The sequence below is a fragment of the Festucalex cinctus genome, chromosome 2 (assembly GCF_051991245.1).
Source record: "Festucalex cinctus isolate MCC-2025b chromosome 2, RoL_Fcin_1.0, whole genome shotgun sequence".
In the NCBI taxonomy this organism is placed as follows: domain Eukaryota; kingdom Metazoa; phylum Chordata; class Actinopteri; order Syngnathiformes; family Syngnathidae; genus Festucalex; species Festucalex cinctus.
Genome location: NC_135412.1, coordinates 21,183,502 through 21,207,143, shown reverse-complemented (window position 1 = coordinate 21,207,143; position 23,642 = coordinate 21,183,502). Strand labels below are relative to the sequence as shown.

At 46.5% G+C, this 23,642-nt stretch overlaps 1 protein-coding gene across 1 annotated transcript in view; it reads right to left on the bottom strand.

Annotated features, from left to right (window-relative positions):
- Window positions 1-23,642, bottom strand: part of dnmt3bb.1 (DNA (cytosine-5-)-methyltransferase 3 beta, duplicate b.1) — a 42,257-nt gene that overhangs the window by 7,766 nt on the left and 10,849 nt on the right. Inside the window, exons 3-18 of the mRNA XM_077513648.1 lie at window positions 22,092-22,236; window positions 21,673-21,755; window positions 21,450-21,569; window positions 16,742-16,882; window positions 16,519-16,677; window positions 16,343-16,450; window positions 14,752-14,893; window positions 14,555-14,677; window positions 14,323-14,367; window positions 14,167-14,246; window positions 13,792-13,904; window positions 13,343-13,526; window positions 12,268-12,352; window positions 12,046-12,191; window positions 11,867-11,957; window positions 10,251-10,399 (exon numbers count right to left, since the gene is read on the bottom strand). Coding sequence (XP_077369774.1) covers window positions 10,251-10,399; window positions 11,867-11,957; window positions 12,046-12,191; window positions 12,268-12,352; window positions 13,343-13,526; window positions 13,792-13,904; window positions 14,167-14,246; window positions 14,323-14,367; window positions 14,555-14,677; window positions 14,752-14,893; window positions 16,343-16,450; window positions 16,519-16,677; window positions 16,742-16,882; window positions 21,450-21,569; window positions 21,673-21,755; window positions 22,092-22,236 — 1,914 coding nt within the window. The remainder of the gene's footprint in view (window positions 1-10,250; window positions 10,400-11,866; window positions 11,958-12,045; window positions 12,192-12,267; window positions 12,353-13,342; window positions 13,527-13,791; window positions 13,905-14,166; window positions 14,247-14,322; window positions 14,368-14,554; window positions 14,678-14,751; window positions 14,894-16,342; window positions 16,451-16,518; window positions 16,678-16,741; window positions 16,883-21,449; window positions 21,570-21,672; window positions 21,756-22,091; window positions 22,237-23,642) is intronic.

Sequence of the window (23,642 nt, the reverse complement as noted above, 5' to 3'; positions counted from 1 at the left end):
TAACGGGTTTCTTCGCTGACGTAAGGAAACCATTTCGACGCCACACCGGTAGATGACAGGTGAAGGCGAGGCGGGCATAGTTTGAGTCAGTGCAGATAACCAGCACCGTGACACCGTGTTCAACTGCTAATTTGAGTGTAATCAGGATGCCAGCGATTTCCGCATATTGAGAAGAGTGGGGGCCCAATTGGAATAGCAGTGGTTTGCACGGTGTGTCGTCGACCCAAGCGATGCCCACCCCAGCCTGCAGCTGGGTTTGGTGGTGGTAAGAGCAGCCATCCACGTAAGCTGTAGGCATGTCTTTGCAGACATGTTCCTCAAAATAGCGGTGACGCGTGAATTCCGGCATCGGTGCCACGGCGACGTCTGTCGGCGGGGTCGGGGAAGTTGACACACAGTTCTGGCAAATCGCTAGATCGGTACCCAGCGGTAACTTTGCGTTTTTCGCGTACCGGACTCGAACATCGTAACTTTGTAACGCCATAAGCCAGCCGGCAATGCGCGCGTTCGTTACGACACCGTCTCGAATGCGTTGGTTGTTAAGAAAAGTAACCGGATGATGGTTAGTATCAATCGTTACTTTTTGACATCCAATGTAGTTTGAGAAATGTTTGATTGCCCATACTGTGGAAAGCAGGGCTTTTTCGCAGTCGGAGTATTTCAACTCAGGGCCGTTCAACGTTTTACTGGCGTACGCCACGACGCGTTTATCCTGGTCGTACATTTGGTATAGACCCGCACTCAAACAATGGTCGGAGAATCCTGCTTCCAAGAAAAATTCCTTGTTGCTATCGGGGTACGCGAGACAGGGAGCGGAGCCCAGCTTTTGTTTTAGCATATTCATCGCGTTGTTTTGTTCGTCACCCCAATCGAAGGGCGTGTCTTTCTTCAGCAGGTTAGTAAGAGGGCGTGCTATGTCAGCAAAGTGTTCAATGAACTGGCGCGAATAGTTGCACACGCCAAGGAAGCTGCGCAATTTTGACACATCGGTGGGGGTTTTGATGTCAAGAAGGCCTTGAATACGGCTGGATTGTGGTTCAATCCCGTTCGGCCCAACCAAGATCCCCACGTAGTTGACCTTCGTGCGACACCACTGACCTTTCAGGAGGGACAGTTTGGCACCTGCAGAAGACAGCTGTCCAAGAACGTGGTCGATTTCCATCAAATGGTCATCCAAAGAGGAGCTCCTCATCATAATGTCATCGACATAAATGAGGTTGCCCCTGGCGGCGGCATCAGGGCACGCCTTGTTGAGGAAGATGTTAAATTCGGCTGGCGAGTTGGCGTAGCCGAATGGACACCGGTTGAAAGTGTACTGTTTGTTGCCAAAGGTGAATGCCAACTTGTATTGATCCCTGGGATCTACTGGGATCGTCCAGAACCCCGAAGCCACATCGATGGTGGTGAAGAATTTGGCATCTCGAACCTTGGGAAGTTCCTGTTCAAGTTGTGTCATGGGCCATCGCGAAAGAGGAACCTGTTGGTTCAGTTTGCGATAGTCAATGGTTGGTCTCCATGTACCGTTTGGCTTCAAGACTGGCCACAATGGAGCCGAATAGGTGCTGTTACAGGGGCGAATGATGCCCTTTTCCAGCATGGCGTCGATAGTCTTCTGTACTGGTTCGTAAGAAGCTATCGGAATCTTGTACTGGCGCACGAAAGTTGGAGGAGCGCCGGGCTGAGTCGGGATGCGGACTACATGTAGTGCCGTCAACCCGCAATCCAAGGAGTCCTTGGCAAAAGACGGTGTGTATTTCATTAACACGGTGCGCAAACGTTCGCGGTCCTGTTCGGACCGGAGCGCGTCGGCGCGGTGCAGAACTTCTTGGAGGTGCTCCTCGAACTCTGGGTACGGTTGAAGGTCCCCATTTGGAGTCGTGGTTGGTTGAGGTTTCTCTGGGTTTCCAGAGGGAATGCTCGAGGGCGTTGGAGGCAACGCGCTCAAGGCATAAATCACCAGTTGTTGGTCTGTCCCCAGGTCCACCCGGACGATGTCTTCATCGTTGGTGGGACCGGCAGGGTTGACCGTAACAAGCTGAGATGGCCTGGTGAGTCTTCGGCCACCGGTGTCTTCAGTCAAGAACAAGTCCGATGGGATGTGTCCAACCACAGGCACCGTTAGAGTGAAGTCGTGGAAGTCGGAACGGATGAGCAGGCCCAGACGGGTCGCTTTTGGTATGCGAACGTCGTACGAAAGGGGGTTGTGAACCAAGATCAGAGTGGTGAGAGAGGCGTCCACGATGGGCGTGGCCTCCAAGAGTAACGACAGGTTCATGAATTCCGATGAAGGTTGAAAGAAAGCGGAGCGAGCATTCAAGACCTGGTTAGCTCGTGCCACCAAGCGAACCGGAATGTTGATCGTGGTCGCCGGAGCGATCACTTCATCCTCGTTTAAGACTTCGCAAGCATCTGGGATGGTCTGTCCGGACTTCATGTTTGGAAGACTGGGAACACAAGCTAGAGGTTCCGAGTTGGTGAGGGACCAAAGCACGTTGTTGATGGTGTCCACATGGACGGCAAGACGAACAAGCAAATCTGCACCCACAAAAAGGGTGTGAGGCGCGTCCGGGACAACCAAGAAGTAGTGGGTCAGTGAGTGCTGCTTCCACTGAAGGTTTAAGGCGCACACGCCCACTGCAGTTATTGTAAGAGGAGGTTCCGTGTTCAACGGAAACCGGCAAGACTTGGAGACGAAAAGAATGTTCGGGTCGAGATCTCGCAAGTTGTCAGCGAATGCTGCAGAAATGGCTGATTTGTCAGCCCACAAGGCGAGGACGGCGTCAAGAACAGGTGCACCTTGCACGTGGACACCTCCGATGATGCGTGGGGCGTACCCTGCATCAGGTGGGGGTGGGTCAAGGTCACAAAGAAAGGTGTCGTGGCTTCTCAGCCGGTCCTTTGTCGGGGACGCGAGGGGTCCTGCCTTGGACTGTGTCGTGTCCCAGCTCCCTGTGGGGGCATCTGCTTCCCCGTGGGGTGGCTGCGCCCGAGTCACAGTGCAGAGCTGAGCCTGGTCAGGGCCCGAAGGAAATGTCGGCAGGGCCTGCCGCACCTGGGCCCAAATCTGGAGTCTCTGGTAGTCTATGATGGGTTGGAAGCGGAACAACAGGTCTTGGCCAATAAGAAGGGGGACTGACTCAATGGGTCCCACATAGACTGGATGGATGAATTCCATGGGGCCAATGGACCAGTGTACCATCGCGACAGATTCCAGCTTTGTGTTAGTAGGTGAGAAAGCGCTAACGGTGAGTGGGCACCGCCGTAGGCGGAGCGGTCGACTGTTAGCTTGTGACGCGGCGCGGAGTTGTTCGAACACCGTGTTGGACATCACCGTGATGTCCGCGGCGGGATCTACAAGGGCTTCGTAGGTTAGAGCTCGCTCCAGGGTGACGCTCAGATAGAATTTACGAGCCATCCCCCTGGTGGTGAGGTCACCTAAAAGCTGTTGGAACGGTCTCACGTCATCGGTTGATCGCGATACTTGCGGGTCTACTGTATTTGGATCAGCCTGCAGTACCAATATTGTTGAGTCAGAAGGCAGTTTAGTAGGTGTCTGAGTGTCGGCTACTGGAGGCCCCTCTGGTGACCTCTGCTGGTGGGTCACTTCAGTGGGCATCCGGCCGTCGGTTAGTCATAAAGGCGGGTCTTTTGACGAGTCTTTTGACAATTTCAGGAGTGCCTTCAATATGCCGCTGGCAACTGCGTGGTGGTCAGTCTCGGAGTCGGCTTGGCGGTTCCGGGACTCGCGGCAGGAATCGGTTGCTGGCGCGCGTTCGACTTTATCACGTTTTGGATGATAGCGCGAATCGGGCTTTCCTTTAGCAACTTTGGAGCGCCGGCGGTCGTCAGCTGGCTTTTCTCCGTCCGCTTTCTCGTCACGCGAGTAGTCGGTTTTGGAGCGCGGTTTCCGGTTTCGCGGGGCACGGGACTGTTTTGACTTTTTGGATTTAGTCTGGTCTTCCCTCGGAGCAAAGGAGCAAGCTCCCTCCAGCTCTGAAGGAGGACCCACGTCCACTTTATAAATTCCTGCGTCGCCTACCTTGGGGGCGGATAATTTTAGCTTTGCATAGCCCCTAGCTGCTAAGTCACGTAGCTGCGAGCTATTCAGTGTCTCAGGACACAAAGCCAGTCCCAAATAGTGGTTAAGGTTTTGTTGGAGGTTTCGGACAAACAACGTTTTAAAACCAGGATCTTCCTCCATGTTGGGCTCGTTACGAGTCCCAAAGTAGGCATCGCGAAGACGACTATAGAAAGCCTGAGGAGACTCCTGCTTTCCCTGTTTGACGAACATGGCAACTTCCATGCCCGACAACCCAGGAGAACCGTCAAACTCGCGTGAGATGGCTTTGTGCAGTGCAAAGGGGTCAGACAACACATCAGCGGGCTGCCGTTCCAGCAGTCTGCTGACTGCTCGGCTGGACGTCATTTTGATCAAGTACAACTTATCTTCCACGGTTGCCATTGGGAACCTCTGGAGATGATAGTTGATGTCTTTCAAATACTCTGTTGTGTTGTGGGACCCCCCTGGTTTCGGTTCGAATTTTGCTATGTTTCGAGCCAGCTTGTCCAAATCTTTCCAGGCCACGCCCATTTGTCCCTCCAACGGGGGAGTCGACATGGGTCCACGTTGGAAACTGTCATCACCTGATGGCCCTAAAGCGTGTGGGGAGGCGGCCATCGGCGGTGCCAGGCCTAAAGCGGCGGTGGTCACCGGCGGCGTCCTCCAGGCGGTTCCGGACTCAGGTGACAGTTTGAGCTGTGGTGCTGTGGCTCTGGGATCAGGAGGTCTGTGCGGGGGTGGAGCTCCCGGCCGGGAGGCTCCTCGGGAGACCTCATTCAACTGCTGCGCGCGTTGCAACTCATGTTTAATATGAGCTAACTCTGCCTCATATTCCTGCTGGCATTGTCGGAGGCGGGTAACCTCGGCTTCAGTCAATGCTAATTTAGTTCGCAGGTCATATGAGCGGTCCACTTCGGCATTACGTTCCTCCCTAAAGGTCTGTACCTGAACTTGGAGGCGCTTCACTTCATCGGTTGACTGAGCTAGCGACGAACTAACCCGAAAGTAATTAGCTTCTGCTAGCCGAAGTTGGTCTTTTGACGGTCGTTCAGTCAAGTCAGTCACCTCTACTTTTAGTTTGTGAATTTCATTTGCCGCGGATCTCAGCAGTTTTTCTTGCTCTCGATTTGTCTCTTCGACGGTCGCGAGAGCTTGGGTTAACTCACCAATCTTTTGATGGGAGTCGGGGGTGAAAGCAGACTCATCTGCATCACTGCCCAGATTTTCGGCTAGCGCCGCATCTGCGCGGGCTTCTGCCTCATCCAGCTGCGCTTTAACGTCATCCAGCTGGGTCTCCATGACCTTCACTCGGTCGTGGGCGGCTTCAAGCTGTGCCGTGGCATCACGGCTCTGCTGTTGTGCCATGTCAAGTTGGTGTTTCACTTGACAGTCCTCGGCATCGCTCAGCTTCAAGTGTGCGGCAAGGTTCAAAGTCAGACATCCGAGCATTCGAATGAGTGACTTGTCCTTTGGGGCTTTGGTCTCAGCGTCACTCATGAGCTGCGCGAGGTTATCATTTAGCGTATTGACATCCGCATCCCTAATAGACTCAGCGTATCCAGGTAAGAAGTCCTTGGTCAGCTTCTGCAGCAGTTGAGCCAAGGTATCTAGGTTCTCACAGGGGCTGGGAGTCTCTCGGGGTGATGCCATATTGTCAATAGCTTTTTAAACGATCACACTTGTACTAGCGTTTAATAGTTAGTTAATCAGCGTACGCAGTTAGCTAACTACCGCTATCAAGTATTATCGTCAACAATACACACTGGGTTCAAATTATCAAAAGGGGAATTGCCACAAAAGCAAAAGATTTGTAGTGGGCTATGCAACCCACAGCTTACACTATAGTTGGGAGAAATCAATTCCAGTTATCAAAACAAACAAAAACAAACGGCAACAAAAAATAAAATAATAAATAAAGCAAAATAAAATAAAATAAAATAAAATAATAATAATACTAACTTCACTTGACTCACTCAGCAAAGAATAGCTTAAACGAGGGACAGGGTAACTCTAAAATGTTACAGCGGTCAATCCCAAAAGCTAAATCAAAAAAAAATTCAAACAAAAAAATTTTTTTTTTTTTGGAAGTCGAGTTAAAAGTTGAAATTAAAATTAAATTAAATAAACAATAAAACAGAAAAAGGGGGAAATAAACTTAAAAGGGGTTAATAGTCTTAGTCAAATGACTGGTTACAGTGTCAGTACAGTTTCATGCAAATGTCCTGTGGACGGGGTTTTTGGGACACAAAAACTGCAGAACTATACAGAAATATTAGAGCTGCCTCTCTAATAATAGCTCATTCGAACTCACACCTTCTTATTAACTAGACACAACCGAAAAACAAAAACAAAAGAACAAACAAAAACAACAAAGTTAAAAATAATGGATAAAAATGAGAAGAAAACAAATAAAAGGGAAGAAAATAATAATAATAGTACTAGGTCTACCAAACCAACTAAACAAACACAAAACCTGAAATTAAGTGGAATGTTACGTCAAGAATATAGCTAGTTAGCCTAGTATGAAACTGGAAAAAAGGGAATACGAAAAAAAAAAAAGAGGAAAAAAAAGAAAAACACAATAGTGTAAATAGTTCCTTTGTATTAATTTGACCCAGCAGTATGTTTTGTTGATGCACCCGTAATTACTCTCACGCTAGGCAGCGTAAAAGGCTAGAATGCGGTCAGCTATTACTATAATCCTTAAACGCAAACAGTCAATTAAGCCTACAACTGCGTTTAATCGGACGTAGATAAATTTTTTATTATCCTTGTGTACTAACGGTGACGACACTCACTAAGTACAACGCTCGACACGGAAAACAATTCAAAAAGCAATGTGAAGTGACATTGAATCAGAATTATCGCGGAGCAAGGACCACCGGCGTTAAAGCAGCAGTGGGGGGGTCAGTTGTCTATTGACAGCTCAAACGCTGTCTGACAGCTGACAACCTGCGAGACCCGCTCCCTTTCGGGGCGTCTACAGGCGTGGCTCAAACTCGCCAATGAGAAGGGAGGGGGAGGTACTCAACCACGCCTCCACGAGCCACACAGCTCTTCACAAGGACTATGGCGCCACCTTGTGGAAATGCGTACACGGTACAGGTAAGCAGCTAACGTCTTAGCGCTCTGTTAATCCGCTCGCCACGAGCTGAAACTTTGAGTCGGCGGCTACAAAAGCTCAGTCACGACTCAAACTTCTCCCACAAGCTAGGTGTAGGAGGAACACGGGGAAAGTGACTCGGACGTCGTTTACGTTGCTCGCGGTTAGCTACTCCGAAGCACGTAACTCGAGTCGGGTCAACGCGACGCACGTAGGCTGTCACGTGACTTCCCACAATTTCCGGAAACACAACAACACAAAGACAAACAACTTCAAATTCAGCCAGCTGAAATTTAAAAGTTGCACAACTCGAGTTCTATCACGTACGTTTTCAAATACAAGCCACTATTTTTTCAAACGGTGACCGGCTCTTACTTTTATTCCAACAATCAATCCCGTTACTCTCGTTTACTTATAGCACGTCACTCCGTGGTAACACACGCAAGATGGCGGCTAACCAGACGCTCGATTCAAAGCTGAAGGGGAAAGTCCAGTGCAGTTCTATGTAAGAAGCAATGTTTACCTTCTTACACAGAGACAAATGATTAGGTACACTACGTGAAATGTGTTTTACTTTTCACGTCCAAAGTCTTGTATTTTCGAGTGGATCTTCTTATGTTTTGTAGCCTCACACGGCCGGCACCATTATGTAGCGATAATTGGGTCGTCTTTTGGACGAATTAATAATCTGGACGTTACAGAGGTAAATTGTATTTACCTCAATAACCTCTGGGGCACCACGTTTGTTTTGCTTCGTATTAACAGGAGCAAACAACGACCAAAATCCTTCTTTTATCAGTCATTGATAATCTAAAGTCGCCACACTCGATATTCAGTGGTTCGTGGTACTAACAAAAGAATAATAATCCACTCGGAAACACAGATGACTTAGGCGGAATAAGGTTTATAAAACATGCATTTATTCACGATTGCTACACTACAGAATCAAAATACTGCCTATCTAACTATTCTACCGTCAGAAGAAAAGAAATAAAATAAAGCGAATGAAAATAAGGAAGGAATGCGAATGAATAAAGAAACAGGGAAAAGAGAAAATTTGACCTGCCAGATTTGTGATGTTTCAAACGTAAGTGGCACACAGTGGATACGCCGAGGTAGAAATCAAGCGCACTTACGAGCCCTGGAGTTGCGTAGCAACGAACAGAAGTGGCGGCCTTTTTGACAAGGGGGAAAAAAGAGTCAATGTTCGTTGAAAAATGCAAGGAAAAAAAAAGGTTTATTCCACAGGTTAGCGAGGGAGCCGCGCCAGGGGCCTGACGTAGTTGCGCGGCTCGTCCCTTGATTGGTTGGTCGACTTGGCGAGGTTGGTTCTGCTGGGCAGCTGTCCGAGCTCAGGTGTTGCAGCTCGGTCAGTACGCGCCTGCGTACGGGGAAGGCCAGCCGTTGGAGGTGAGCTAGCACCGCGGCGGGGCACCACCGACTAGCAGTTGAGGTGCTGAGCGGCTGAGGTGCGCAACCTTGAGTCCGGGGTACGTTGCAAGTGTCCCCCGGGGCCGCGAAGGTCGGGCGGGTAAGCACCGATAGTGGAACAAAAAAAAATAAACAAAAAAACAAAAGAGTCTTTAGTCAGCGTTGCAGTTTGCACTTGCTTTGGCGTGGCGTGGCGCGAGGATCCGATCTCGTTAACGGATCCTGCCAGGAAAGAAAAAAGCCACGTGGTTTGCAAGTTTCTTAGACAAAAGAGTTCGAGCAGCCTGGCTGGCCCACTTGCAAGTCGGGCCAGAGTTTTTGGAAGAGGCTTGTGAGAGCAGGAACAGGCAAGAGAGCAGGAGGGCAAAAAAAGAAGAGACAAAAAAAGAGAGAACGGGCAGTGGTCTGCTCGTGTTTTTATAGTCTCTGGGTGGGGCGAGCAGGTGAAGGCACACCCTTCTGTTCGCTCGCGCAGACTCTCAGAGGAAAATTATTAAAAAGATTAATAATTTGGCATTAAATTTGGTCAGTCTGGCAAATCAGTTTTCCCACACAACCCGTTTAACACACATTGTAATTAATGCATCATAAACTAACTTGTGAGGTAACTTCTACTTGTCTAATCTGACTGAACTGAGAGACATTGATTATCTTTCATTCTTTATGGAGTACACATGAAATAGGATGTTCATACACACAAAGATATAACATGAATCATTCGTAGTTCAGTTGTCTGTCAAGAATTATCATGATATAAATGTGTAAAATGCGGTTACTTATGTGAATTGTCACTAAGGATAGTTCCAAGTTTCGCCACTTGGAGGTGTTGTTGCTCCATCTAGACGTTCCAGGAAGGGCGAGGCGCCAGAGTATCCTTTTGTGATTGATAAGAAGTCATGAACATTCCTTTGATCGGTCATTTGTGTATTCCAAACCATTGGAGCCATTTGTTCGGGCTCCGAGCAGACTGCTGGAAATACACTCCTTTGGCAGACGCATAAATTCCTTTGTCACCTGGTCAGCGGCTTCAAAAGAGTTTTGTTGGTGGCAAGGACCACCTGTAGAGCTGACCAGGCTGGATCCTGTCTGGGCATTGGCATATTCATGCACTGCAGAGAATTTGCTTCAAGAGAAGCAAACTAAAAAAAAATTAGAGGGTGGAATGGACCTAGGCAATAGTTGTTACACCGCTTATTCCTCACAAGGGTCGCGGGGGATGCTGGAGCCTATCTCAGCTGGCTTCGGGCAGTAGGCGGGGTACACCCTGAACTGGTTGCCAGCCAATCACAGGGCACACAGAGACGAACAACCAACCACACTTACAAGCACACCTAAGGACAATTCGGAGCACCCAATTAACCTGCCATGCATGTCTCTGGAATGTGGGAGGAGACCGGAGTACCTGGAGAAGACCCATGCAGGCACGGGGAGAACATGCAAACTCCACCCAGGAAGGCCGGAGCCTGGACTCAAACCCGAGTCCTCAGTACTGGGAGGCGGACGTGCGAGCCACTCAACCACCGTGTCCAGGGAAAAAAATTTGGGAAAGAAAACCATTGCCTTCTGTCTATTTGCCCGCAACGAGGGACTATGAATTATGTTGTTTTCATGACAAAATGTCCATGGTGGATGTTTGGACACCACCCAGGCTCTCACCTCAAGATATCGTGAGATGTCCCTCTTGTCGTTGACACCCATGGCGACCACGTTCTCGAACATCCAGAAGAATGGACGGTTCTCTCCTTCTTTGGGTTTGGCCTCGCTTAGCAAACGGTAAAATTCAAAGAACAGCCTCCCTGTACCCTCTGGAGAGACAAAAGCCTCATGAGAACCCAGCCCACTGACACGTCTATGCACTATATTGTGATGACATTTCATTTCATATAAAGTGAATGCTCTTAAAGGGAAAGTCAACCCAAAACATTTTGACAATAATATCTTCTATGCAGCTCCACTTGTCTAAATATGTTATTCTGTTTAATATTGTGTTAGTGGAATATGAGTTAAGCAGCAAAATGCAGCCATTTTTATTCATCTCAGGCGGCGGCCATTTTAACACTTCCTGTCGACTGAAGATGACATCGATGTTGCTCAAGTCTCAGGTAACAACCAATCACAACCAATCACAGCGCAGCTTCAGAAAACAGGTCAGCTGTGGTTGATCATTGCCTGAGCCCTGTTCCGGAATTTTCAGTAGTTAGGCGACTTGAATAAAACAGTGTGGAAACGCTAGACAGGAAAGCAAGCAGTCTTTTCCAAGCAATCTTATCAGTCAAGGTCACTCCGTTATTGCTTCATGTAAAGAAGTGAAAAGCCCATTGTTAAACCAAATACAGATGTCTACAATAAAGTGTAAACATGATACGTTAATAAGTGTTAAATAATTATTTTCCATAACAGCCCTGAGCAACACTGATATCATCTTCAGTCGACAACAAGTGGCAAAATGGCCGCCCCCTGAGATGGATAAAAACGGCTGGATTTTGCTGCTTAACTCATATTCCACAAATAATCAGAATGTCATGTTTAGACATGTGAGGTCACATATAACATATTATTGTCAAGAAATGTTTAAGGTTGACTTCCACTTTAAATTTGCATGTGGGCATTTTCAGTTGTTTTTTTTGTTTGTTTGTTTTTGGGGGGGGGGCTATCTTCTGTTAAGTCACCTGTTTTTGTGCACAGTCAAAATAAAAACAAAAATGTATTTGCTTTTAACCTGAGTAATCTACTTTGCTGTTACAATGTGCCTGTTTACGCTAAAATTTTATTTGTTACTGAATGTAATATGCCGTAATGTGAGCTTAATGACTTTCCGTTTGTCTGCCGTACTATTTTGCATATTTATTTGTCCAAGTGTGATGTCACGGCAGTTTGTGCTAGCATGCTATTTAAGCTGATGGCATGCTAGCTAATACTACAGACGGGCCTCATGTGAAAGTGGTTTGAATAATTTGACAAATAAATACGTTTGTTTATGTAACATGTAAATTCTATAAGTATTTTTCTTTGTTGTTACAGGGTACAGTAAATACAGTTAATAAATGCAATAGTGTTGTTTTGAGCCTCTGGAGACATACAACCACCTTTTTGTAAGATCCTTTGCTTTGCTGCCATTTTGTGGCATTTATCGGCAATTACAAATGTTTTTTCAGGGATGTCAATTATTCACGGATTTTCGCTGTTTGTGGCATGTTTATGAACATACTCCCTACAGCAAAGGTTCACTGTACCTTAAATCCACCATATTGACATCATATTTCTTGACTTACCAAAGAGGCCCTTCCTGGCTGGGTTAACAATAGACAGGTCGTTACATGGACTTCCTCCTATCACCAGATCAAATGGCCCCCATTCGTGAATCTAAGGAAGAGCAGAAGCAACCGTGTCCAAAGGATGTAGAAACAATTTTAAGTACCAACATGGCGACTGTCAACATTTTGACCCTCACGTTTTTCCTGGTGATGTTCCGGACGTCGTGGACGTATTGGATCTTTCCTTCGTGTCGGACCACGCCGACAGAGATGGAATCCTCGCACACCTCGGACGCAATATACTGATCCACCTTAAAGCCCAGATCTCTCAGGACCAGGTAGCCTGCGAGCACAAACACACAACTGATGTGAACACCCGACGATGCTTTCTTCGTAGCACTCTCTTTACAGCGCTTTACCCGTGGCGATGCCATCAAACAGCGAGAGGACTCGGATTGGCCGCCTCTGCTCTGCTGGGACTGCTGGGTAAATCTTTGGGGTCTCCTGCAGGGACAGTCAGAAAGTTAATACATGATCCTACTCCCTATAGGTTGTTATTTCTAGTTTTCATTTTAATGAATGGAAATCCCTCTCATTTTTTCTTGCCTTTCGAAAAAATGTAATTTGTGCAGAAGTGTTTTTGTTAATTTAAAAAATTGTACTTTATAAAACACAGTAATAATCACATAATAAATAGAATGTACTGTAAACAAACAACTTTGACATTTTTTTCCCCTTTAATTCTGTGGACATTGTGCTGCTCCTTGTGGTGTGCATTAGGGATGTAACGATATCCAATCATCACGATACGATATTATCACGATATGAAGGTCACGAAGCAATAATTATCACCATTGGCGATATTTAAAAAAGATCACATTATTGTAAAAAAAAAAAAAAAAGAGCTCATACTAAAAAAAAAAGCACAATATTGTGCTTTTGTACATAACAGCAATGCATATAAACCACCTACAATCTCTAATAACAATACTGAGGCACTTACTTGGTAATGCAAGCACACATTGATCGCTTCACAAGCAAATTAGGTTCCCCGTCATCTGACAATTAGCATAGATTTTAAACATAGAAGGCCAAAACATTCCTCATGAAAATTAAGTTGCACTAATAAACTAGCCACTAGAGGGTGCTAGAACTGCACAAATGGAAATCAACCTGACTTTTTTTAACAGATGTGTTCCTTTTAAATATTGTGAACATGACGACGACGATATTGTGGCAGTTTTAATACCACAATATCACGATATTGCCCCTATTGTGACATCCCTAGTGTGCATGCCTTGGCCAGCTGGGGACAGCATAATTCATCAACAATAATGCTATACAGTATGTTAGCCCTTCTTTGGCATCTTGCATTGCTTGTTAGCATAAAGCTAAACAGACTTTACTAAGAAGAAAAATATGTGGTTGTTTTAAATACATTTGTTTCATGATTAGTGCAGTTTATGCGCCAGTTCGAGCCAGAATTCAACTCACAAACTCCTGTCCGTTGTCGTTGCCGAAGAACTCCTGCAGCTTGAAGCTCCAGTCGTGGCGTCGCTTGAGGACGCCGTACGTCAGCAGCGGCTGGCACATGTAGCAGCGCCAAGGGTCCAGGCAGCGCGCGTTGTTCGATGCCCCGCGATGTACCAGGATGTCGAGACAGTCCACACAGAAACACCTGCACAGTGGAACTTTCTAGAATGATTCCTCTTGTCTTTGTGGGTATTTGTATTGTTGTGTCTGCATATGTGTAGTGTATGGGAGTATTTGTGTATGTAATTGTGTTTATGTATGTATATGCATAGAGCAAATACAAAAGGTCTACAACAACCCTGTTAAAATGCCATTTTTTGTGATATATTAAAAAATATATATTATTTCACATACTTTTCCATTAATTTGATCTATAATTTGTTGTGTGTGTCTGTGCGTGCATGTGTAACCTGCAGCAATTGGCGTTGCCACACAGCAGGACCTCTCGTCCACCACTGCAGACGGTGCAGTAGGACTGGTAGCCGTCATCATCATACATGTAGGACGTCTCCAAGTACACATCCTAGACAGGAGTAGACTATTACGTTAGCTTCGCTTGATAGCTAGCTAGCTAGCTAGCTAGCTATTATCTGGTTACGACCAGCTTTTTGTAAACAAAGTGCATTGACTGGGATCTTGTTCAACTGACTGTAGCACATTTGAGTTCATCAATGATGTTTGACAAGGAGAACTGAGTGAGGATGTAAACTACTACAGAATATTAGCTTCCCATGCTAGCCTGGATGCGATTGTGTGTTTTGCGTGGTCACTGTTGCATTTGTTACCTTGCATGTTTGGCACAGGCCTCCTTCAAAAAGCGGGTGGAAGGTTGCTGCTCTCATCTTGCCACACGAGAGACAGAACTCTGACACACACACAACCGCTCAATGAGCACCCTACCATACAGTATAGAAAGTGTGTCAAGTGACAGAACTGTTTACCTTCTATACTTCTTTTATTATTCAGGACTTCATTAACCATTTGTTCTGAAAGAAGCACAAACACGATGATTAGACTGTCAAATGTGTAGCTGCCACACATTAACAGAAGCCCAGAGGTGTTGATTGAGAAGGAGTTCATGGGTATAAATCCTGTATTTATATTGTGCATTTTCCTGAGTGAAAACGGAAGACCGTGCCTTTAAGATGGTGAAAAGGTATCATTTGACCTTACCTCTGCTGTAAGACTCCTCAGGTCCAACCTTGCTCTTGCACACGCTCAGTCTGGGCTGCTTGGCACTGGGCGGATACTCAGGCAGTGAGACGTCCAGGACCTGCATGTCCAGCGCGGCACTGTCTGCACGCACACACACACTCACAGTCAAGCCACCAGCACGATGTGGAAGTTGTGGCCAATCGGGATCTGCTCACCGGAGCCATGTGTGGGTTTGAGTCCCTCTTGGCCTTTGGGCAGGAAGCCTCCTTGCGCCCAGTCCATCAAGGGCTTAATTTGCTCGTCAGGGTTGTCCGACTCGCAGTGGGGGAACTTCTTCTCGGCCCGGATGCTGGCCATCTGGATCGTAAAGAAACGACTCAGTCCAAATACAATCATCTCAACAATTTGCAGCTAGCAACTCTATCAGTGTTACCAGTACCAGGTATGCTAACTAAGCTGGTTCGCACACCGCTCCATTAAAAAACAAAACAAAAAAAAACGCAAACAATGTCTATTCGTTGAATATATTAGTAGTTTAAAGTGTAAATATACCACAAAGTATAATCCCCAAACATCCATCCATCCATCCATTTTCTTGACCGCTTATTCCTCACAAGGGTCGCGGGGGGTGCTGGCGCCTATCTCAGCTGGCTCTGGGCAGTAGGCGGGGGACACCCTGGACTGGTTGCCAGCCAATCGCAGGGCACACAGAGACGAACAACCATCCACACTCACAAGCACACCTCGGGACAATTCGGAGCGCCCAATTAACCTGCCATGCATGTCTTTGGAATGTGGGAGGAGACCGGAGTACCCAGAGAAGACCCACGCGGGCACGGGGAGAACATGCAAACTCCATCCAGGAAGGCCGGAGCCCGGACTCAAACCGGAGTCCTCAGAACTGGGAGGCGGACGTGCTAACCACTCGACTACCGTGCCGCCCGATCCCCAAACACTTTAACATAATTTCAAACTCATCTTAAAACATGCACTGAAAGTGCGCATACAATTTGTATTTCTATCCATTCATTTTCTACCGCTTGTCCTACTTATTGTCACAGATAAAATGGAGCCCATGTCAGCCAGCCAGTCGCAAGCCACATATAAACAAGAATTCAAGTCAAGTCAAGTCAAGTCAAGTCAAGTCAAGTCAAGTCAAGTCAAGTCAAGACTAAAAAAAAAGCTGACTTATAGCTCTGATGGAACCATGTTTGCGCTGCCGTCTATGTTTCTACATGGACGTTTTGTAAACGCATGCATTGGACAGGGAGTCTCATTGTAGCTAAGAGGCAGCTTGGCTCCACTTTTACTCATGGACTATTGTTGAAACATTGCCTATAAGTGACTTTTAAGACATAATTACTTGTGTAATGTAAATTTTGAACTAAATGGTAGTTAGTGTTTGTTTACCTTAAATGGTAATTGATAGCATGCTAATGCTAATCACGATTGCTAACTGTTTAGCCTAGGCTTAATTGTGTTGGTGTTTAATCATTCATATGTACAGAAGACAATAGATAATGAGTAATTATATCCACTCAGTTCAACTCACGTTCAACCTTAGTGGATTAACAAAAAACTTAATAAAATAAAATACAAATAAAAACAAATTACAATTGTATGGGGGATGGATTATTTGGTAGAATAATCATAATAATAATAGGATAACCAATTTTAAAAATATTCGATAGTGACAGCCCTAATTAACATGCATTTTTTTTGGAACGTGGGAGAAAGCTGGAGTACATAGAAACAACACACAACAACAGGCAGATTCCTGTATAGAGGTGCAAGGCTGAAATTTACCTCCAGAGCTTGGAAGATGGCCCTGCGATAGGACGCCAATTTGGTATAAGATGCCTGATTGAAGAACTTGGCAAAGGCAGTGATGGAATCCAGTTTGTCGGCGGAGACCTGCCGCGACACAAAGATGTTCAATCTCATGTCAGACCCGATGCGGGCTTGTAGCTCGCGCTCCTCACCTCGGAGAACTTCCCATCCCCGAACCACTGCAGCCACCTCATGCCGTGGTTAGCCTGCCGTTTCCCGGTAGCGCGCCAGGTCACCACCATGCCGGGCCACCAGGAGAAGCCCTTGATCTTCCCCCACACCAGCTCACCAACGCTGAAGCCCTTGTTGTCCTACAGAGGTGGCAAAACGACTCACAGGCTGTTCAGGTAAAAGTAGAGGTAATGATTGAATTACGTTGTATTCAATGTGGGCGTCGCAACTGGACATGGTGGTGCCGCTGCTTCGGGCGGAGTCTTTGGAGTCGTGCTCCATCAATTCCAGACGCGGCACCTCAGGGTCGCCCTGGGACGCGACCACCCGAGATGATCTGCCACACTGACGAAGGAAGATTGGAATGAGGTCAACAAACGCGCATATGGACCCAAATGATGGGAAACATTGTAGAACAAGCGTGTGCAAAATATGTCCATATACGGCTGGCACTGTTCTTTAATCTGGCCCAAATGTGTTGACATAACCCCTTCAGACCAACATTATTTTAGTTCACTAAAACTAAGGAAAAAAGTAAAATAAAAAAAAATAAAAAAATTCGTTCACGAAATAAAATAAAAACGAAAAACCTTTTTAAAAAACGAGAACTAACTGAAACTACATTTTATGTTTACAAAACTAACTAAAATTAAATATAATTATGGCAAAAATGTCCTTGGTTTTAGTCTTTGGTAATTAATTGAATGCATGAGCCTTTGGGGATGATTTTAAATATGATTTTAAGTAGATTTATTTTGATATTAACCGGAATAAGGATGTTTTTTTTTTTGTTTGTTTGTTTGTTTGTTTTTGTAACCACTCATTCACACACTCACACACAAGCTTACTTCATGTAAGCTACATGGGATCTCCCAGGCGGAGGAGCGAACCCACGCCAACCGGCACTGAACGGAATAAGGATGTTTTATTAAAGTCTGTCACACAGAAGTGATGTCATCGAGCAGCAGCCAATAGAAAAACACCTTCAGATGACGTCGCTCCCATGGTGTTTTTTAAATGTTGCGAACAAGTAATACACATTTTTTTTTTTTTTTACTAAAACTAATACTGAAATTAACTAAAACTAAGCATTTATTAAATAACTAAAATGAATAAAAACTAACAGGACCACCATGAAAATGAATTAAAACTAACTAAATTTAAAAAACAAAACTCAAAACGAAATAAAAACTACCTAAAATGAAAAATTCCAAAAATATGATATCCCTGCTTCAGACCCATAGATGATTGCAGTAGACGTGACATATTTGTGTGTTAAACCAATAAAAATGCATAATTTGGATGATGTCAACACTCCTGGCTCATGATTTGGGTCATCGCTAACCAATCAACCACAATCGCAAGTTGATCTGCATGATTTCATATTAAAAATGTAACATAAGATTGGTAAGTTTACAACACATTACAGACATATTATCCTGGTGTCCACTACAACAAATAGAAACATGTGATACCCCCAAAAATTGTTTTCCATGTTGTTCTTATGTGGGGAAAAGGGTAAAAAAATAAAAATAAAAATAAAAATGCAGTTCTGAAGGGGTTAATTTGTTGTATTTGTAAATAATAAAATGCGACTATATGTCATGCCGCCACCGGCGTGACAGGCCATGCTTTTATTTTCATAGTCATGTTTCCTGTTTTATTTTGAATTTCTGATTCCCTTCTCACCCCAGGTCACTTGCCCTTCCTGCAGTTCACTAATTACCGGTCCCCGCCCATGATCATGTCCACCTGCCACCAATCAACCAAGACAATAAAAGCCACCTGCACTTTCCCCTCAGTGCCGAAGTGTCACAGTCAGTGCATGGAAGCGTCCCACAGTCCTCGAGTCCTTGTTCCTGTTGCCTTGTTGTTTTGCCTTGTTTTTGTGCCTTATCCTCCACAGCGGCGCGCCCTTAGTTACCCCTTGTGCCTTGAGCCTTGTTTCCTCCCTAGCGGAGCGCCTTTTGTTGTCCCCTGTACCTTTTGCCTGTTTTTTTCCTCCCCAGTGGAGCGTTTTTAGTTCTCCACTTTTTGATTCCCCTTTCTCCTCTCAAGTTGAGAGTAGACAGCTGTTGGCCGGAAATAAACCTATTGCCTTTGTGGCCTACCTTTATCCTGCGTCTGAGTCCTACCTCTCCTCGTCGTGTCAGTACACTTCGGCCAGCATGGACCCAGCAGGAAAGGTCGAGGCTGCGCTGCAGAGCCTTGAGGTCCGGCTTGCCAACCAGGAAAAGGTTCAGCAAGCCGTGATTTCGCAGCTGGAGGAGCTGTCGAGCCAGGTCCACGGACTGGTGAGCCAATCGCGGCGTCGAGCTCCAGCCCCCACCGGACAGCTACCCCTCCCCGAACTCTCTGTCCCGACCACGTCATTCACCGGGGTAGGATTGAGACTGGCCTCCCCAGAACGATACTCCGGTGAACCTGGACAATGTCAGACTTTTCTCACGGAGTGTGACATCCATTTTGAACACTCACCACAGGCATTTTCCACAGCTCGGTCCCGGGTAGCCTTCATGGTGTCCCACCTGACTGGACGAGCCAAGACCTGGGCAACCGCGGAATGGGCCAGGGGCTCCTCGGTCTGCCAAAATGTACAGGATTTTCAAGCCGCCTTGCGCCAGGTCTTTGATCCCGACAACAATGACCGAGAGAAGGCACGAGCATTGAGCCGGCTCCAACAAGGCAAAGAACCCGTCAACGATTACGCAATCCGCTTTCGCACCTTGGCCACAAATAGTGGCTGGAACTCCACAGCATTACAGGACCACTTTCTGAAAGGACTCTCACCCGCCATCCAAGAACTCCTGATACCCGTGGACCTTCCTACCGACTTGGATGCTCTGATCTCCCTAGCGATTCGTGCTGATCATCGCCGACGGGAGTTGACCAAGTCCAGCGGGCACCATAAGAGGGTGGAACCAACCCCCTTGTCATCGCCAATGGAAACCGAAATGCCACAGCTCATCTTGCCTCCCCGACCAGCGCCAAGGGAAGTGCGGAACGTCGAGGAGGAACCCATGCAGCTTGGTCGGGCCCAGTTAACCACCGAGGAGCGACAGCGTCTCCGCCAAGAAGGCCGCTGCTTCTACTGTGGTGAACTTGGTCATCTGGTGGGAACTTGCACCGTGAAAAGAGGTTCACCGGTGAGTTTCCCGTCCCCCCGACCTGCTAAGACACAAAGAATCACGCAAGCCCAGATACGCCACCATGCTATGACCATTGACATGCCAGCACTCATCGACTCCGGTTCCGACGAGAGCCTCATGGACTGGGGCCTCGTTAAGCAAGTACGAGCCACCACCGAACCCCTTCCCCGGATCATCCAGGCCAGAGCCCTGAATGGCAAGGAGCTCTTCAGCATCACCCACATCACCGAACCCCTGGAAGTACGAACATAAAGAAAATCTCCGTTTCCACGTAATCCAAGCTTCGTCTCCCACTTTGGTTCTGGGATATCCTTGGCTACGTCAACACAACCCCCGAATCGACTGTAACTCCGGGAATGTACTGGAATGGGGAAATGATTGTAGGGATCACGTTTTGGACCAATCAGCGACCAGTGCATCCTCAGCCGCAGTCAACCTGGTCACCCTTGAGTCTCTCGCTCCCGAGCCTCGCCGGGCGCCGCCTCAAGCCCCCGAGCCTCGCCGGGCGCAGCTCGAAGACCTTACGCCATGCCAAGTCTCTGCATCACGTCACGGCAAGTTTCTGCATCAGGTCACTGCATCACGCCGTCAAAGCCGCCAAAGCCAAAGCCGTCCACGCCAAAGTCTACCATACCACACCAGGTCGGCCAAGCCTGCCCTGCCACGCCAAGCCTGCCACGCCTCGTCAAGTCTGCCAAGCCTGCCACGCCAAGCCTGCCACGCCAAGCCTGCCACGCCAAGTCTGCCACGTTTGCCAAGCCTGCCACGCCTCGTCAAGTCTGCCAAGCTTGCCACGCCACGTCTGCTACGCCTCGCCAAATCACGCCAAGTCCGCCCGCTGACTCTTCTATCAGGAACATCCTGAACGGTCCCGACGGGACTCTTGTCTGGCTTCATGGACGCCCTCCTGAACTGTCTTTTTGTCTGGGACGGAGGGGTGGGCCGTGTTCCCACCTCCGTGCCCCCTTCCGCCCGCCCTTGTTTTTGGACGCTTTGGGTCGGATGGCCGTCAGGAGCCGGCCATTGAGGGGGGGGTACTGTCATGCCGCCACCGGCGTGACAGGCCATGCCGCCACCGGCGTGACAGGCCATGCTTTTATTTTCATAGTCATGTTTCCTGTTTTATTTTGAATTTCTGATTCCCTTCTCACCACAGGTCACTTGCCCTTCCTGCAGTTCACTAATTACCGGTCCCCGCCCATGATCATGTCCACCTGCCACCAATCAACCAAGACAATAAAAGCCACCTAAACTTTCCCCTCAGTGCCGAAGTGTCACAGTCAGTGCATGGAAGCGTCCCACAGTCCTCGAGTCCTTGTTCCTGTTGCCTTGTTGTTTTGCCTTGTTTTTGTGCCTTATCCTCCACAGCGGAGCGCCCTTAGTTACCCCTTGTGCCTTGAGCCTTGTTTCCTCCCTAGCGGAGCGCCTTTTGTTGTCCCCTGTACCTTTTGCCTGTTTTTTCCTCCCCAGTGGAGCGTTTTTAGTTCTCCACTTTTTGATTCCCCTTTCTCCTCTCAAGTTGAGAGTAGACAGCTGTTGGCCGGAAATAAACCTATTGCCTTTGTGGCCTACCTTTATCCTGCGTCTGAGTCCTACCTCTCCTCGTCGTGTCACTATACACGCAAACATACCCGTATGCTCTCATTGGCTGATACTGTAAATCTACATGAAGACAATTTTGGATTCTTAAATGTCATTACTCTTTTGATTTCCACATGGCAGCAGTAATCGCTTTTCCCATCTACAATATTTTGTGTTTTCACCATGTTGGCGACGAGATCATGTTTGCGTGTCTGTATGCGAGGTTTGGCTTGCGGCGTTGCACCGGCCTGGAAAATGGTTCGGGTGCGTGGGCTCTCTCTCAAAGTCTTTTGAGTCTTGTTCTGACCACACACACACACACACACACGCACAGCATGTGTTAATTAACATGGATCCAGCATTTGGTTAACGCAGATTTGAGCCATCCGCTTACGCCCGCCGTACTTTACTATACGCGTCCCAGGTACCATCCTCGCCATTGGACCTCTTCCTGGTTCTGGCCGTTCTTTCCAAACACACGTTATCATCTGAAAACGGAGGAAATGAAAGAATAAAACCCTAATTACATTTAATTTGGGTATAGATTTTTAAAATAAAAAAAACATTACAAAATCAATGCATATAAAGTATAATTAAATTACTGTTACTGCTACATTAAACAGAGTTCATTATTAAGTATACTGAACTGAACGTAAAATAAATACATTTAATAATACAGCATAATTCTTTTTTTAAATCAAAACATTAATTAAATAATGTCAGTTTCAATAACATGCATATACTGTAATTAAATAATATATTAAAAATAATCCTATGTAAATGCACACAAAAGAAATACATGAATATTAAATATTTGATGATACCTTGAGGTGACGAGGCACCCCCGTTCTGTTTGGGGCTGAAGGGCGACGGCGGCTCGGCACCTGCCAGCGGGCTGCTCTCACTCGTCAGCTCCACACCGCTGTCATTCTCCAGCAGGCCTTCGGGCGGCGGTGGGCTCACCTCCGCCTTGGGTGAAGCAAAAAATACACACGCGTAAAAAAAAGAAAAAAAATGTTTTAAATATATCTATATTTACAGAATTTAAGATGAACCGCAGAAAAAATAGTCAACAGCACTGTATATAGCAAAATGAATTACACATGAATTAATACGTGTAATACGGTTGTAAGATATTGGGATAAACATGCGATGCTGTTCAATATTGTGATATCAAAGATAAAAAAAGATTGTGATATCGATATTATTGCACTATTTAAAATGTACCTAAAGAAATTACATTTTGATCATATAATGAAAGAAAAAATGCTTTTTTTTTCCACAAGGGAAAATAAGCATTATTATTTTATTTATTTTATTAGCGAATTAATTGCAATAACTCACCATTTTTTATTTAATTTTAATTAATTAATTAATTAATGGGTGGCACGGTGCATGACTGGTTAACACGTCCGCCTCCCGCGTGGGTCTTCTCCGGGTACTCCGGTCTCCTCCCACATTCCAAAGACATGCATGGCAGGTTAATTGGGCGCTCCGAATTGTCCCGAGGTGTGATTGTGAGTGCGAGTGGTTGTTCGTCTCTGTGTGCCCTGCGATTGGCTGGCAACCAGGCCAGGGTGTCCCCCGCCTACTGCCCAAAGCCAGTTGAGATAGGCTCCAGCACCCCCCGCGACCCTTGTGAGGAATAAGCGGTTAAGATAATGGATGGATGGATGGATGGATAATGAAATAATTTTAAGATTTAATTTAATTTGCTGTTTGAATAAATTTATTTTATCCCATATGAATAAATAAATAAATAAATAAATAAATAAATAAATTGGATGGCGATGCACATCTAAGGTTGCATCTCTGTCTGATCAAAAACAAATAAAAGCACACAATTCCATTGACACTTATTGCACGACTTTGCAATACGCATATTGTACAAGCTATAGACCTTCCAGTGTGACGTCACGCTTAAGTGCTCCCCTTGCAGTGGAGGGCAGGGTGTCAATTTGTTTGTTAGCACCTAGCAAGCTAAGATAGCTTGAAAACTTCGATATACAGCAAGTCAAGTATATCCGTACACAAACGATTTAATGAATGACAATTTACACCATAAAAGTAGTGATCGACGTGCTGTTTCAAGCAAAAACAACATACCGTAAGCTTCTGCTACCACTTTGCCTTCCAACAAACTCCTTTTTTTTGTAGCTCGCGGCTTCAAACGGCTGGTTTCAATGAGTTGCATTAATGTAGGGTCCTACTTGGGATGTTTTTTTTTGTGACACTTGACAGATTTCCCTCCTTTGAACGAAAACGCTCGCCGAAAATCAAGCTCTGTACATTCATTTGTTATGGGATGTTTGCCCTCCGTGAGGCACAGCGGAAGCTAAGCGGTGACGTCAGCTGGAAGGGTCTGTTAATGCAAT